This window comes from Amblyomma americanum, chromosome 11 (genome assembly GCF_052857255.1).
Source record: "Amblyomma americanum isolate KBUSLIRL-KWMA chromosome 11, ASM5285725v1, whole genome shotgun sequence".
In the NCBI taxonomy this organism is placed as follows: Eukaryota; Metazoa; Arthropoda; class Arachnida; order Ixodida; family Ixodidae; genus Amblyomma; species Amblyomma americanum.
The window spans coordinates 112,409,456-112,424,810 of NC_135507.1; the positions used below are offsets into that span (position 1 = coordinate 112,409,456).

Genomic DNA, 15,355 nt, shown 5'->3' on the forward strand with positions numbered 1-15,355 from the left:
TCGAGTTGATAATAATACAGTAACAGTTGACAAATTTTTCTCTAATACAGGTAGCGCCTGACGTGGCTCAGGAGGAAATTTCTGATGTAGCTCCACCTACAATGGCAAGTGCCCACCTATCAGCTGCATTTTGCACATTGTTTTAACATTGTAACAGCTAAAGGGTTAAATGGCCACACTCTGAATGCTTGTGCCGCGTGACGTAAAGTACCTGCAGCTCTGCACAGCAGCGAAGACAGTCGTGCTTCAACTTCTGCAGAAGCACTCTGTGATAAAGGCCTTTTGTATGACATCTCCCAGATAATGCTTGAAAGGGTTGCGACTTAAAATGGTCTTTTAATCTGCAGCCAGGCAGATTAATCTTTAGCACACCGGACTTTCAGTGCTTTGTAAAAATGGCTCCGAGGTTATCTTGTGCATTAGAAGCCATACCCGGTGCTACCGCCATCACCCGCAACTGACTATGAATGCACAACATTTTTCTATAATGCAGGCAGCTTCTCAAACACCTCAGGAGGTGATGGAAGTGAAAGTGGCATATGCCGTGGGAAGTGCCAACCTACTGATGGCTATGCGCGATTTTCTGGTTACGTGTTAGTGCCTCAACTCAGCGGCGGTGGCGGAAGCAACATCGGCAAAGAATAACTGAAAATCCTTCGCTTTGCAGTTCTTGGCCAGGCCTACAGCGATACACCTGGTGAACTAAAGTGGCAAGAGCGACGACGATCGGCCCCGCAAGATAACGACACAAGCAGCGCCAGCCAGGAGCATATAAAAGGACGAGGCTCACCTGTGCCCCCCACACTTGCTCAGTGGCGGTGGCGGAAGCAACATCGGCAGAGAATAACTGAAAATCCTTCGCTTTGCAGGTTTGTGTGCTTTCACTTATTGAAGTCATAAGAAACCTTCTGCCAAACGCCGCCGCCGCTTGAGTCTGTGCTGTTGCTGTAGTTGTTTTCTATTGTGCCGCATGCTTTTCCATCGCGAGTGCTATGGGTGATCCTGTTTGTGATATATGCCTGGTTTGTAATCAGTCACTTCCAGCAGAGGGCTCGTCCCTTGCCTGCTCAGAATGCCGATACGGTTACCACTTAGGCGCTTGTTCTAATACGACGAACACTGCCCACAAAGCAATGACAGATATCGATAAAAAGAATTGGAAGTGTCAAACATGCGTAGTTTCAGCTGCTCGAGGCTCAAAAATTGTAACAAAGGTACAGAATGAGCTGTCTCTGACAGAAAGGATGCTAATGGAAATCAACAAAAAGCTCTGTGAACTACCGGAAATCAAACAGAAGTTAGATATCCTTTTCCAGGTCAAAGAGACAGTGGAAAGTATGGAAAAGTCTGTTCAGCATCTTTCAGATCAGTATGATGAAGTGCTGGCCAAAATGCAGCTTCAGTCGACTGAGATTGTCACTTTATCAAAAAGGGTTGAAAAGATTGAGGCACAGATTCAGTCAGAGAACACTAACCCGGAAATCTGCGAACTACGACAGCAAATAAACAGTCTGGAACAATACAGCAGGCGGAATAACTTGGAAGTACATGGACTTGCACAAACCAAAAATGAAAACTTGTTCCAAAAAATCAATGCTATAGCCCAGGACCTAGAGCTTCCTCAGTTGACTGAGCACGACGTTGAAGGCCTTCATAGACTGCCCGCTAAACGTGGCAAAACCCCGGCAGTTCTGGTTCGCTTTTCCTCACGTGTAACGAAGGACCAATGGATGGAAAAGAAGCAAAGTATGCGGGAAGCTGAATCCACAGTGTACTTTCTTGACAATTTAACAGCGCAGAACAAAAGGCTCATATGGATGATGAAGACAAGGGCCACAGAAAAGCAGTACGAATATGCTTGGCACAGTAATGGAAAGCTTTTTGTGCGCAAGTGCCAGGGTGAAACGGCAATACGGATCGCGTGTGTTGCTGACCTGGAAAATATCATCTAAGCAAGCACCGCCTCTACTTCGTCTTACTGATCAGTTTTTTTTATCATTTTTCTTTTATGGCATCACAAACAAAGCCTCTTTACTACGATGCTTTATCTTTTAACTCTACGGTGCGCAGTTGTCTGGTTCACGAAAATGACAGGATGTCAGTCTTTCATGTGAATATTAGAAGTCTAAAAAATAAGCACTTTGAAATGCAATCAGCTTTGGATTCCCTGAATCATAGATTTGATATACTAGCGTACACTGAAACATGGTTCACAAATCAAAATGATGTTATTTTCTTTCGTGGCTACAAGTTTGAAGGCGTGTTCAGAGAAAACCGTAGAGGAGGTGGCGTCGCATTGTATGTTAAAGAAAACCTTGACTATGAAGTTTTATCAGATTTTTCTCTTGTCGATGCCAACTACGAATTGGTTGCTATAAAATGTCATGGAACACTGATCGCTTGTATTTATCGACCCCCATCTAGTGAAAGTGCCGAATTTATCAAATTTGTGCGTGATCTTCATGAATATGCTTGTATCATAAATATCCCTGTTGTTTTGGTTGGAGACTTTAACATTGATCTTTTGACAAATAGCTCCTCGCGACGTCTCTTTTGTGAAGCCATTGATGCATTTCTCTGCACCAATGTTATTCAGTCACCAACAAGAATAACCTTAGAGAGGGACTCATTATTAGATTTATGTGTTACAAATCATGAGTTATCAGGTGTGATATCAGGTGTGCTTACATTTGATTTGAGCGACCATCTGCCTATATTCTGTTTTTTTGCTCGAGCGATAAGAAAAAGGAAGCAAGTACCACCTCCCCAGATAGTATATCGCAGTTTCAATCAAGAAAACTTAGCTAGGTTTAGATCCATGATGGAAAGCACTCCCTAATGCGATACAGCGCGAATAAAGACGGGGACGAAGCGAGACAAGACACCACAGCGCTGACTTCAACTGAATTTTTATTGCGGAAAGGGGATATTTATACAGGAAATGGAAGGGAACGCATGATGCCGCTACTGCTGGAATTGATACGCGGGATAAGATATTTACAGGCGAAAAGAAGAGGCTGCAACAGCGCACAAGGATGACTGCTAGTAACAAACAACAACGCAGTGCAAGTCAATGATGAACGATAAGACAAGGCACCGGCATTTTGCAACAAAAACACAAAAACAAGAGCCAAAGGGCCTTAAACCGCAGTACAAGGCGAGGAATGAAACTAGGGAGCAAAAAGCAGGGCACTAACAATTTGCTAGGAGAAAATAAAGCCAAAAAAAGGGTAAAAAAGATCTAAAACCGTGCGAGAGAGACTAAAATTGCAGGGCCAAAAGGGGCAAATAAGAGGCTGCTCATGACATGGCGGCAAACACCCTGAAAACTACTAAGAGCCAAAAGGTTCTAAAATCGCTGAAAATCAAAACCGAATGAAGAAATCACCGAGATGACATCTGGCTCAAATAATCTACTTCTCGTTTCGTCAGGGCGATCGAGGGAGAGCTGACACAGTCCTCTCCTAGTTTCAAGATGTGCAATGCCTCCATGATTTCGCGAGTGCTTTGATGGGCATTTTTATCTAGAACAGTGCAATCTTGAAACAACGGCTTGCAAGGGCGAGACGGACACTTCAAGCAATGCACTCCAAGGTTCCTCTTTGCTGTGTTGCTGACGTCATTAGAGTGCTCCATCAGTCGCTCATTAAGGCACCGACCAGTTTGGCCTATGTAAGCCCTGCCACAACTCAAAGGAATTTTATACACGACACCGACTTTGCAGGATACAAACGGTGAACGGTGTTTGACCGGGCAGGCTGGTTTACGCTCTGCAGGAGCGTTTACTCTGTGGCAGAGCTTGGAGAGCTTGTCGGGAGCCGAAAACGCCACTCTAACATCAGCCCGCTGGCCTATTCTCTTCAACCGGTGAGACACCGCGTGCAGGTAAGGAATCACAACAACCTTGTTGTGCTTATCTGGAACCGCCACTTCGCGTATTCCTCCCTTAAGCTTCTTCAGGAGGCCTTCTGCTACCGAGATGAGAAGTGTCTTAGGGTAGCCTGCTCTTTCCAGCCTAGAAGACTGTTTGTTAAAGCTGTCACCCATAGAGTGCAGACAAGATTTCTTTAGAGCATTAGTAAAACACAGGTTCGCGATGCCGCGCTTAACAATCTTAGAGTGGGCAGAACTATAAGGAAGCAGGGACTTGCCCCCTCTCGGCTCATACCGCCAGCATAAGTGTCTTTCTGCTAGAGAAAGCCTTAAATCAAGGAAGCGTAGTGACCCACTCTCAGGTGTCTCATGTGTCAACATGAGAGGTGACAAGCACTGCTCAAAGGAGGAGAGAACACGAGAAACAGTACAAGGAAAGGAGCAAACATTGTCAGCAAGTAATACTAAGTAATCGTCTACAAATCTAAAAACTTTTGTGACAACTGAAGGGAGTCGTTCAGCAAGCAGTCGGTCATGATGGGCAAGGTAGATGTCACTGAGGATGGGAGCAATGCATGAGCCAATGCACACACCGCTTTTCTGAATGTAACTGCTCTCGCCCCATTTAACAAAAGTGGAATTAAGATAGACCGTCAACAATTCTAAGAAGCCACCTACCGACATACCGGAAGAATTTTGAAATGCAACCGAGCCGAACGCATCGATGCTACTTTCAACGCAAGACAAAAGCTTGTCATGTGGCAAAGAATAATAAAGATCTTTAATGTCAACCGAGAATGGCATGAGAGCTCTGCGGTTAGATTTCAGGAAGTCAAGAACTTTACTCGAGTCCTTCAGAAGGAAGGGATCGTCAAGGGTCAGAACCTTGAGCCTAGACTGAAGGAATTGCCCCAAAGCTTTCTGCCAAGTGCCATTCTCAGTGACAATTACCCTCAATGGGCAGTCTGCTTTATGCGTCTTCGCTGTGAAGAATATGTCCAGACTGGCCTTGCCAGCAGCATTTATGTTTGTAACAAGTTTTTCTAGATTTAAGCGGCTGCAGATTTGCTTAGCTTTTGATTTTATCCTTGACAAAGATACCCTTTCACGCCGCTCAAACACTGATTCCAAAGCATCAACAGCTTTTGTGCCAAACATGTCTTTGGGCAGGACCAGGAAGCCATCTTCTTTGTCAGCTGCTAATAACGAAAGATCATGGCTTCTTAAGTAAGAGACGACATGATTGAAGGGCCTAGTTTTGTCCTTCAATTTGTGGCGAGACAACACGTCAACTCCTTCAGACAGGCAGCTGGCGAAATCAGAGTCCTGAGCACGATGAGCCACTTGCCTGACCAAGCCCAGTAGATCCGGTGGCGACTTCTTGGGTTCCACGGCGAATTTCGGACCTAGGCTGAGAACACGAGCCACTTTGTCCGGGAGCACCACATCTCCAAGGGTGTGCACTCGATTGCTGTGACTTGAGCGCTGTTTCGGTGAGATGGCACGAAGGTAGCAAAGCTCATGTTGCCATAAGGCTTCAGCAGTTCTGTCAGCAAGCGCGGAAAGCTCACGCCACTTCATCCTGGCCCTTGGGAACCTGTCGAGGCGATGAAGCTGCAGGTACAGCGCTTCTCGGAAGAAGCGTGCTTGGCGCTGCCACTCTGACCGTAGGATCTTCATGATTCTTATGCCATGATGGAGCGAGGGCTGGAAACCTCCCAGGAGGGTCTTAATCGCGCCAGGAAGCAGCTTGACACGGATGCAAAAGGCGAGAGAGCGAGCGCGACAGACAGCAGTAGCGAAGAGGGCAATGAGGCAGGAAGGTTCAGCAGAGAAACACATGAAAGGGCCCGAGGAACTAGAAATATAACTTGCAAGAGTGGCAGATCGGGCTAGTTGGTAATTTTCCATAATGCGATACAGCGCGAATAAAGACGGGGACGAAGCGAGACAAGACACCACAGCGCTGACTTCAACTGAATTTTTATTGCGGAAAGGGGATATTTATACAGGAAATGGAAGGGAACGCATGATGCCGCTACTGCTGGAATTGATACGCGGGATAAGACAGACAGAACTGACAGAACTGCTGAAGCCTTATGGCAACATGAGCTTTGCTACCTTCGTGCCATCTCACCGAAACAGCGCTCAAGTCACAGCAATCGAGTGCACACCCTTGGAGATGTGGTGCTCCCGGACAAAGTGGCTCGTGTTCTCAGCCTAGGTCCGAAATTCGCCGTGGAACCCAAGAAGTCGCCACCGGATCTACTGGGCTTGGTCAGGCAAGTGGCTCATCGTGCTCAGGACTCTGATTTCGCCAGCTGCCTGTCTGAAGGAGTTGACGTGTTGTCTCGCCACAAATTGAAGGACAAAACTAGGCCCTTCAATCATGTCGTCTCTTACTTAAGAAGCCATGATCTTTCGTTATTAGCAGCTGACAAAGAAGATGGCTTCCTGGTCCTGCCCAAAGACATGTTTGGCACAAAAGCTGTTGATGCTTTGGAATCAGTGTTTGAGCGGCGTGAAAGGGTATCTTTGTCAAGGATAAAATCAAAAGCTAAGCAAATCTGCAGCCGCTTAAATCTAGAAAAACTTGTTACAAACATAAATGCTGCTGGCAAGGCCAGTCTGGACATATTCTTCACAGCGAAGACGCATAAAGCAGACTGCCCATTGAGGGTAATTGTCACTGAGAATGGCACTTGGCAGAAAGCTTTGGGGCAATTCCTTCAGTCTAGGCTCAAGGTTCTGACCCTTGACGATCCCTTCCTTCTGAAGGACTCGAGTAAAGTTCTTGACTTCCTGAAATCTAACCGCAGAGCTCTCATGCCATTCTCGGTTGACATTAAAGATCTTTATTATTCTTTGCCACATGACAAGCTTTTGTCTTGCGTTGAAAGTAGCATCGATGCGTTCGGCTCGGTTGCATTTCAAAATTCTTCCGGTATGTCGGTAGGTGGCTTCTTAGAATTGTTGACGGTCTATCTTAATTCCACTTTTGTTAAATGGGGCGAGAGCAGTTACATTCAGAAAAGCGGTGTGTGCATTGGCTCATGCATTGCTCCCATCCTCAGTGACATCTACCTTGCCCATCATGACCGACTGCTTGCTGAACGACTCCCTTCAGTTGTCACAAAAGTTTTTAGATTTGTAGACGATTACTTAGTATTACTTGCTGACAATGTTTGCTCCTTTCCTTGTACTGTTTCTCGTGTTCTCTCCTCCTTTGAGCAGTGCTTGTCACCTCTCATGTTGACACATGAGACACCTGAGAGTGGGTCACTACGCTTCCTTGATTTAAGGCTTTCTCTAGCAGAAAGACACTTATGCTGGCGGTATGAGCCGAGAGGGGGCAAGTCCCTGCTTCCTTATAGTTCTGCCCACTCTAAGATTGTTAAGCGCGGCATCGCGAACCTGTGTTTTACTAATGCTCTAAAGAAATCTTGTCTGCACTCTATGGGTGACAGCTTTAACAAACAGTCTTCTAGGCTGGAAAGAGCAGGCTACCCTAAGACACTTCTCATCTCGGTAGCAGAAGGCCTCCTGAAGAAGCTTAAGGGAGGAATACGCGAAGTGGCGGTTCCAGATAAGCACAACAAGGTTGTTGTGATTCCTTACCTGCACGCGGTGTCTCACCGGTTGAAGAGAATAGGCCAGCGGGCTGATGTTAGAGTGGCGTTTTCGGCTCCCGACAAGCTCTCCAAGCTCTGCCACAGAGTAAACGCTCCTGCAGAGCGTAAACCAGCCTGCCCGGTCAAACACCGTTCACCGTTTGTATCCTGCAAAGTCGGTGTCGTGTATAAAATTCCTTTGAGTTGTGGCAGGGCTTACATAGGCCAAACTGGTCGGTGCCTTAATGAGCGACTGATGGAGCACTCTAATGACGTCAGCAACACAGCAAAGAGGAACCTTGGAGTGCATTGCTTGAAGTGTCCGTCTCGCCCTTGCAAGCCGTTGTTTCAAGATTGCACTGTTCTAGATAAAAATGCCCATCAAAGCACTCGCGAAATCATGGAGGCATTGCACATCTTGAAACTAGGAGAGGACTGTGTCAGCTCTCCCTCGATCGCCCTGACGAAACGAGAAGTAGATTATTTGAGCCAGATGTCATCTCGGTGATTTCTTCATTCGGTTTTGATTTTCAGCGATTTTAGAACCTTTTGGCTCTTAGTAGTTTTCAGGGTGTTTGCCGCCATGTCATGAGCAGCCTCTTATTTGCCCCTTTTGGCCCTGCAATTTTAGTCTCTCTCGCACGGTTTTAGATCTTTTTTACCCTTTTTTTGGCTTTATTTTCTCCTAGCAAATTGTTAGTGCCCTGCTTTTTGCTCCCTAGTTTCATTCCTCGCCTTGTACTGCGGTTTAAGGCCCTTTGGCTCTTGTTTTTGTGTTTTTGTTGCAAAATGCCGGTGCCTTGTCTTATCGTTCATCATTGACTTGCACTGCGTTGTTGTTTGTTACTAGCAGTCATCCTTGTGCGCTGTTGCAGCCTCTTCTTTTCGCCTGTAAATATCTTATCCCGCGTATCAATTCCAGCAGTAGCGGCATCATGCGTTCCCTTCCATTTCCTGTATAAATATCCCCTTTCCGCAATACAAATTCAGTTGAAGTCAGCGCTGTGGTGTCTTGTCTCGCTTCGTCCCCGTCTTTATTCGCGCTTTATCGCATTATGGAAAATTACCAACTAGCCCGATCTGCCACTCTTGCAAGCACTCCCTGGAGCGAAGTTTACAATGAGTTAAATCCTAGTATAGCGTACAATATCTTTCTTCAGTTAGTAAAAAGCAAATATGACACCGCATTTCCTTTGACAGTGGGAAAAACTCACAAAAAGTCTCGAAAGCCGTGGGTTACGAGAGAGTTATATCGACGAATTCAAACCCGTGACAGGCTTTTTGACAAATTCATCCAATCAAAAGATCCAGTCATACTTAAGGAATATAAAAAACTTAGAAATAAGTTAGGCTCTGATATTAAAAAAGCTAAGAAACAGTATTGTCAGAATAAATTTTAAGCAGTCTCCAATTGCCCTAAGAAAATATGGGATTGTTTGAGCGACCTCATGGGAAGGGCGACGACCCATATTCCCAGCACATTAACATTCAATGGTGTTGAATACAGTGGCGCTGCTTTGGCAGACAAGTTTAATGCTCATTTCCTATCCTCTGGCGAATCATCTCAAAAGCAGGATAGAAATCATGAAATTGCTCAGTATATTGCCTCTCCAATTGGTACTTCCATATTCTTGAATCCTTGCAGTGAACATGAAGTATTCACATTCCTTAGAAGCCTAGACAAATCCACTGCGGCAGGCGCAGATGAAATTAAGGCCGAGCCTATTACTGCTGTTGCCGATCTAATTAGCTTGCCCTTGCAGCATATATGTAACAACGCGTTAGTTCAAGGTACTTTTCCAGATGGTATGAAAATTGCCAGAGTGGTTGTTTTGCACAAAGGTGGCCCTTATGACAATATAAACAACTACAGACCTATATCTGTACTCCCTTTGTTTTCTAAACTACTGGAATATTTGATCAAAATCAGACTGTGTAAGTTCTTTGACGACAAACAAATTTTTGTTAACGAACAGTTTGGATTTCGTGAGAAGAAGTCAACAGAAATGGAATTGCTTAGTATAAAGGAAAAAATATTTTCTAATATAGATGACAAACAGTTCACAGTTGGACTTTTTTTAGATTTCAGGAAGGCATTTGATTCAGTTAAACATGACATTTTATTTTTTAAGCTGCCGTTTTATGGCATTCGAGGAGTTGCCTTAAATCTGATCCGTACTTATCTTTCCGGTCGCATGCAGTATACATGTTTGAATGGTCACCAATCACAACCTGGCCAATTAATATACGGTGTTGCACAAGGGTCTATTTTGGGTCCAATATTTTTCATTCTTTATATCAATGATATAATAACCATCCCTCGAACTCCCACAATAATTTTATATGCAGATGATACCAGTGTATTTTTTTCTGGCATGCATCTTATTAATATTCAGGCTGAGGCAAATGCATGGTTACAAGAATTGTCTTTATGGTTGAGTATAAATAAACTAGAGTTAAATGTTAATAAAACAAAGCTTATTGTATTTAAGGCACGTAACAAGCCTGATAACAGTGAAATTAAGCTTACATTCAAAAATAGCGTAAGCACCGAAGTTTGGGCCAGTTGGTAATCATCCATCTTGAGAAAACGAAGCAGCACGAAAAAACGGGGACGAAAAATACACACATACGACGTCCTGTCGTATGTGTGTCTTTTTCGTCCCCGTTTTTTCGTGCTGCTTCGTTTTCTCAAGATGGGCAAGAATAGCGTAATTGAGCGTGTTTCTTCCTACAAATTTTTAGGCATAATCTTTGAAGAACACTTGAGTTGGACCCTGCATATTGATAAGATTCATGCCAGCATATCAAGGTCATTATGTGTATTGCATAAACTTCGAGACCTTGTTCCGAAATGGCTGAAGTGGCAATTATATTATACCCTAATTCAATCACATCTTCATTATTGTTTACTTGTTTGGGGATCTACAACGAAAACTAACCTCACGAGGCTGATAACATTACAGAAGAAAGCAATACGATACGTAGAAAACCTTGCATACAATGATCATACAGGTTTGTACTTCTCTAAGCATTCTATTCTAAAAGTCAATGAATTATTTGAGTTGAAACTGCTTTCTTATGTGTTTAACGATTTCAAACATCATCCCACTAAATATGTTCAATTAAACTCTAGTAGTGACGTGCCTTATAAACTAAGACACGTCAGTTACAGAGTACCATTCGTAAGGACTAACTATGGAACCGAAATGCTTTCATATTTAATTCCCAGTCTTCTAAATAAACATACACAGGCTATAGAAATTATTCAGAAATCTGTTTCCCAAAAGTCTTTCAATAGAAATGCTAAAGCATACCTCCTTTCTCGTCCGGATAATTAAAGGGATGTTCACGCAGAAATTCTTGATGTCCCTGTTTTCCGTCAACTCTGTGAATTTTCATGTTTTTCTTATTGTGTTATGCCTTGTAAATATTTACTTTATAATTATGTCATTGCAAGAGTATGCACCTTCCTCCTAGTTTTACCTTGTATAATTATGTTTTTTTGCCGCTTGTCCTGAGCATTGTATCGGGTGCTTGGGCCCCGTCAGGCAGAGCGCATCTGCCTTTTGCCCCTGTATCCGAGACCTTGTTGTCTGAAATAAAGATCTATCTATCTATCTATAACTATGGCTGCATGGTGGGACCCACTCTCTGACATGCGAGAATAGTGTGTGTCTGGCATGCGCCCATTGCAGGGCAAATGCTCTGTAATATTTTTCCAGTTACCTTGCCCTGCGCTATCTGCCTTCTTAATCTCATCTGTCAACCTAACTTTACCGTTAACGCCCACCAGTTATCCTGCCGTCTGATTACATGCCGCGCTCATTTCTTCTTGATTTCAAATAAGATGTCATTAACTCGCGATTGGTTCCTTACCAAATCTGCTCCCTTCTTTTCCTTCTTGTCCCTTAAGTTGCACCTATCATTTTTCTTTGCACACTGCGTAACCCTCAATTAAAGCTGAACCTATTTCATAACTCTCAAGGCTTCTGCTCCGTAGCTAAGTACCGGTAAGATGCAGCTGCTGTACACTTTTTTCTTCAGGGATAATGGCAAACTGCCATTCATGATCTGACAATGCCTGCACTACAGCCGATTTTTATTCTTCTGGTTACTTCAGGTTCATGGACGAGATCAGGGATGACTACCTGCCCTAAGTCGACGTATTCCGTTACCACTTCCAGTTTTTTGATACCTGTCGAAAAGCACTGTTCTCTCCCGATGCTGTTAAACATTACTCGTGTTTCTTGCATTACAATTTTTAGACCCACCATTCTGTTCCGCTTTTCAAATCAGTAATCATGCTTTGTAAATAATCCTCTGTGTTACTAAGCAAGGCAATATCATCAGCGAATTGCAGGTTACTAAGGTATTCTCCATTAACTCTTATTCCCAACTGTTCTCAATCCAGTGTCCTTGGTACCTCGAGCAAACACGCTGTAAATAGTATTGGAGAGATCACATCTTCCTGCCTTACACCCCTCCTTTATTGTTCCATTATTCAGGCAGCACCTGAGATGCCTGATGAGGGGATGCCAGATGCAGTGATCCTACCATGGTAAGTGGCAACACGCCGATATGCCCTCCAAGGTACAATGTTGGCATCAAAGCTAATGGCAGTGGTTGCACGCAGCACACAAGCTTTGAATTTCAAAATTATGTACAAGTGCCTCATAATGGGTTGTCAACACCAGTATGTTTTTCCAGTGCTAGAAAGCCGAGATTTATTATATAGACTCTGCATCAAAAGAATACAGCCCAAGGGTTTGTTACCGAGTCATGTAGCGTGCCTCGTTTTTTATCTTCAGCAAGTGTAATCTTGAAAGTGAAAAGTCCTCGATTGCTCAATCTTTCCAGGCGCTGGACTGCAAAATGCGCTAAGAATCCCTGCTAAACAGCTCAGAAGCCATCCCCTTGGGCTGTACGCCTTTGACGCGGGGCGTACATGTCACTACACATCCACACATGCAACACAAGAGTTGTTCAGCCTCCTTATAAACGCTGGCACATCGCGATCACAGATGCAATTTGCAGTGGTTGCAAAAAGAAACTGGGGCCTTAGGAGCTTCATTTCGTGATTAAATTGTATGCAAAGGAAGAAAAAAAACATGTATGAAAAGATGATTGCAAAATAATGTTTTGGGCCAAGCAATTTAAATGGCACAAGAAATCAAGATTACCCCCATTCAGTTATTTTTTTAGAGCGTTTTCAGTGGAGACGTGGAGTGATAATAATAATAATAATAATAATAATTCGTTTTTTGGGGAAAGGAAATGTCGCAGTATCTGTCTCATATATCGTTGGACGCCTGAACCGCGCCTTAAGAGAAGAGATAAAGGAGGAAGTAAAAGAAGAAAGGAAGAAAGAGGTGCCGTAGTGGAGGGCTCCGGAATAATTTAGACCACCTGGGGATCTTTAACGTGCACTGACTTCGCATAGCACACGGGCAGAAGGTGATTTTAGGAAACCACATGCTCAAAATAAATTCTGCAGGCCGTAATTGGGGCTCTTCTGTCAGCCAATTTCAAAGTATCTTCCATGATGTTCTGATGTCAAGTGTACTACACTTGACGCCTCAGCAGAAGCACTGTCGCCGCCAATTTTGCACGGAGAAATTTTAAATGCTCAGAGAAAGTGTAGGAATTTTATACTGCCGGGTTGTTACGGGTGCTGAGGCTTGGGTCCAACACCATGAGACCAAAATTGTAATAAAGCGGAAGTACAAGCAGCCAACTACTACAAGAAATAGCTACTGTGCAGCTGAAACATTCAAGACAATAGTTCCTTAAAGTACAGGGATAATTTTATTACCAGAATGCACTTCAAGTGCTTACAGCTATGATTCATTAACAAAAGTGTTGCATAGGGTATTCGGAAAAAGCCACTGAAAAGTTGTCACCAGGCGCGCCACTGCTTTACAAAAAATTGGCAGTTTGCAATCTTCGGTCAGGGAATACTCTCCATCGGTTTACCATCCATGGCAAAATCCAGACCTAGCACCTTGTTCCTAGTTCTTTAATTAATTGCAAGGTGAAGAAATTTCGTCATGGGCAACAATTTTCTTATGATCAGTCGGGAAGGTGGTAAAAGGGTTCCTATAGATGGATGAAAGTTCATTCTAACTTAAGGGCATATTTGATCCCGGTAGGTGATGCAAATATATTGAGGGTGACTGCGAAGCAGTAAATTCAATGTTACAGGAAATACTTCTATAATAGTTAGGTAAATCCCTTTTTAGGGTCGTGTTTCTATATTTTTCCTGTGGGGGGGGGGGGGGTGATAAATACTTTGAAATAACCATGTAATCATTCATGATGTAAAGATAATTAATTATAAAGTAGAAGAAAAACAACCATGCGGCGCTGGTGGGATCCGAACCCACCACCTCCGAAATACGCACCCGGTGCTCTACCAACAACTACAGCGGCGGCTGTTAAATCTTCTACTTTTTTGGGTATTCATATCGAGTGTAGGCTAAGTATGAGAGTGTTCACCAGTGCCACCCTCCTCCAAAGCGGCGGACGTGGCACGTCCTTTATTACCGCAAGTGTTACGTGGTACGTGACCGAAAGGAGAGGGCGCCATCCGTGTGAGAGTCCTTTATGCTACCTATGACATCAAGGCTGCCTGAACTGAGGCCCCCATTAAGCTGATGAGCAGACAAAGGGAGGGAACTGAGGGACTCGTTAATACATATATACGAAAGGAGACCAGCTGTCAGTGAAATCACGGAAAACATGGGCGTGTTTTTTTTGTTTTTTTTTTGGGGGGGGGGGTTGCGTGATAAATACTTTCAAATGATCATGTAATCATTCACGACGTAAAGATAATTTATTATAAAGTAGAAAAACAATCATTACATGATTATTTCAAAGTATTTATGACGTGCCTCCCTCACAAAAATAGAAACACGCCCTTGTGTTTTCCTTGGTTTCACTGACTGCTTCTGCTTGCTTCATTTGTATATAAACCCTTTCTTGTAATGCATCCGGCCCATATTAACCTTTAGCTCCATCTTGTGCATAGGCAGCCTTGTGATATGGAGGTAAAAAGTATTTCAGTTTGATTTCTGGCTAGTGTACATGTGGGCTTGGGTAATCACGAGACCATAGCCACAATAATTGCACAATATTTTGTTTCTTTTTGTGCTGTTAGTAACTCTTGGAACTTTTTTTGTGCAGGAAAAATCTACTGCAATGAAGGCAACTTCTACTCAGAGGGAGGACATGCACAACAAGCACAGTTATTGCAGGCCTGGACTCTACAAAGGAAAAAATAAGCAGCAGTTGTCTGCACCAACATTAGCAGAAGATGATTGTGTCTTTTATACTGGGCTGGCCAAAACCGACTTTCACAACTTAAAAAACAGCAATGATAGTCGAATCAAAAAAGGTCTTCTCATTGCTGCCTTATGAAGATCAATTGCTGCTCACCCTCATGCGACTGCGTCTTGAGCTACTCTACGGGCACTTGGCTAGAATATTTCAAATATGTGTAGGGAGTGTCTTCAACATTTTCAAACATGTGCTGTCGGTGCTCTGCACCATTATGAAAAAACGTTGTAGTTTGGCGTAAAAGATCAATCATCCGGAATAGTATGCCAAAGCCATTCTATGTTTCTCTATCGCCCTCTTGACCTCCTCATCCCACCAACTCTTCAGTTTACGTCTTTTCCCTTTTAGCTTTACTCACACCTTAGCTAGCTCTAGCGCAAGTAATCGAGGTAATTTAGTATAAGTCCATTTTGTTTCATTATCCTCAAAAATTACTTTCTCAATTTGTTTGGCTGCTGCTTCCAATTGCTTTTCTGAGTAAAAATTCCCCTCTGGTTGTTCACCTCGCTTCAGTCCTACATTGGTTTCTCTTC

General features: G+C 43.6%; 1 protein-coding gene and 1 long non-coding RNA gene across 2 annotated transcripts; both read left to right on the forward strand.

Annotated features, from left to right (window-relative positions):
- Positions 1-672: 672 nt before the first annotated feature.
- Positions 673-15,142, forward strand: LOC144111052 (uncharacterized). The gene is made up of 3 exons (XR_013309973.1): positions 673-869; positions 11,993-12,045; positions 14,670-15,142. It is a non-coding gene; the product is annotated as an uncharacterized LOC144111052 (long non-coding RNA).
- Positions 1,245-1,952, forward strand: LOC144110852 (uncharacterized). The gene has a single exon (XM_077643930.1). It carries the CDS (start codon positions 1,245-1,247, stop codon positions 1,950-1,952), a length of 708 nt encoding a protein of 235 aa, XP_077500056.1.
- Positions 15,143-15,355: the final 213 nt, after the last annotated feature.

Coding starts and splice junctions, on each gene's coding strand:
- LOC144110852 (XM_077643930.1), top strand. CDS start 1,245: ATGCTAATGGAAATCAACAAAAAGCTCTGTGAACTACCGGAAATCAAA.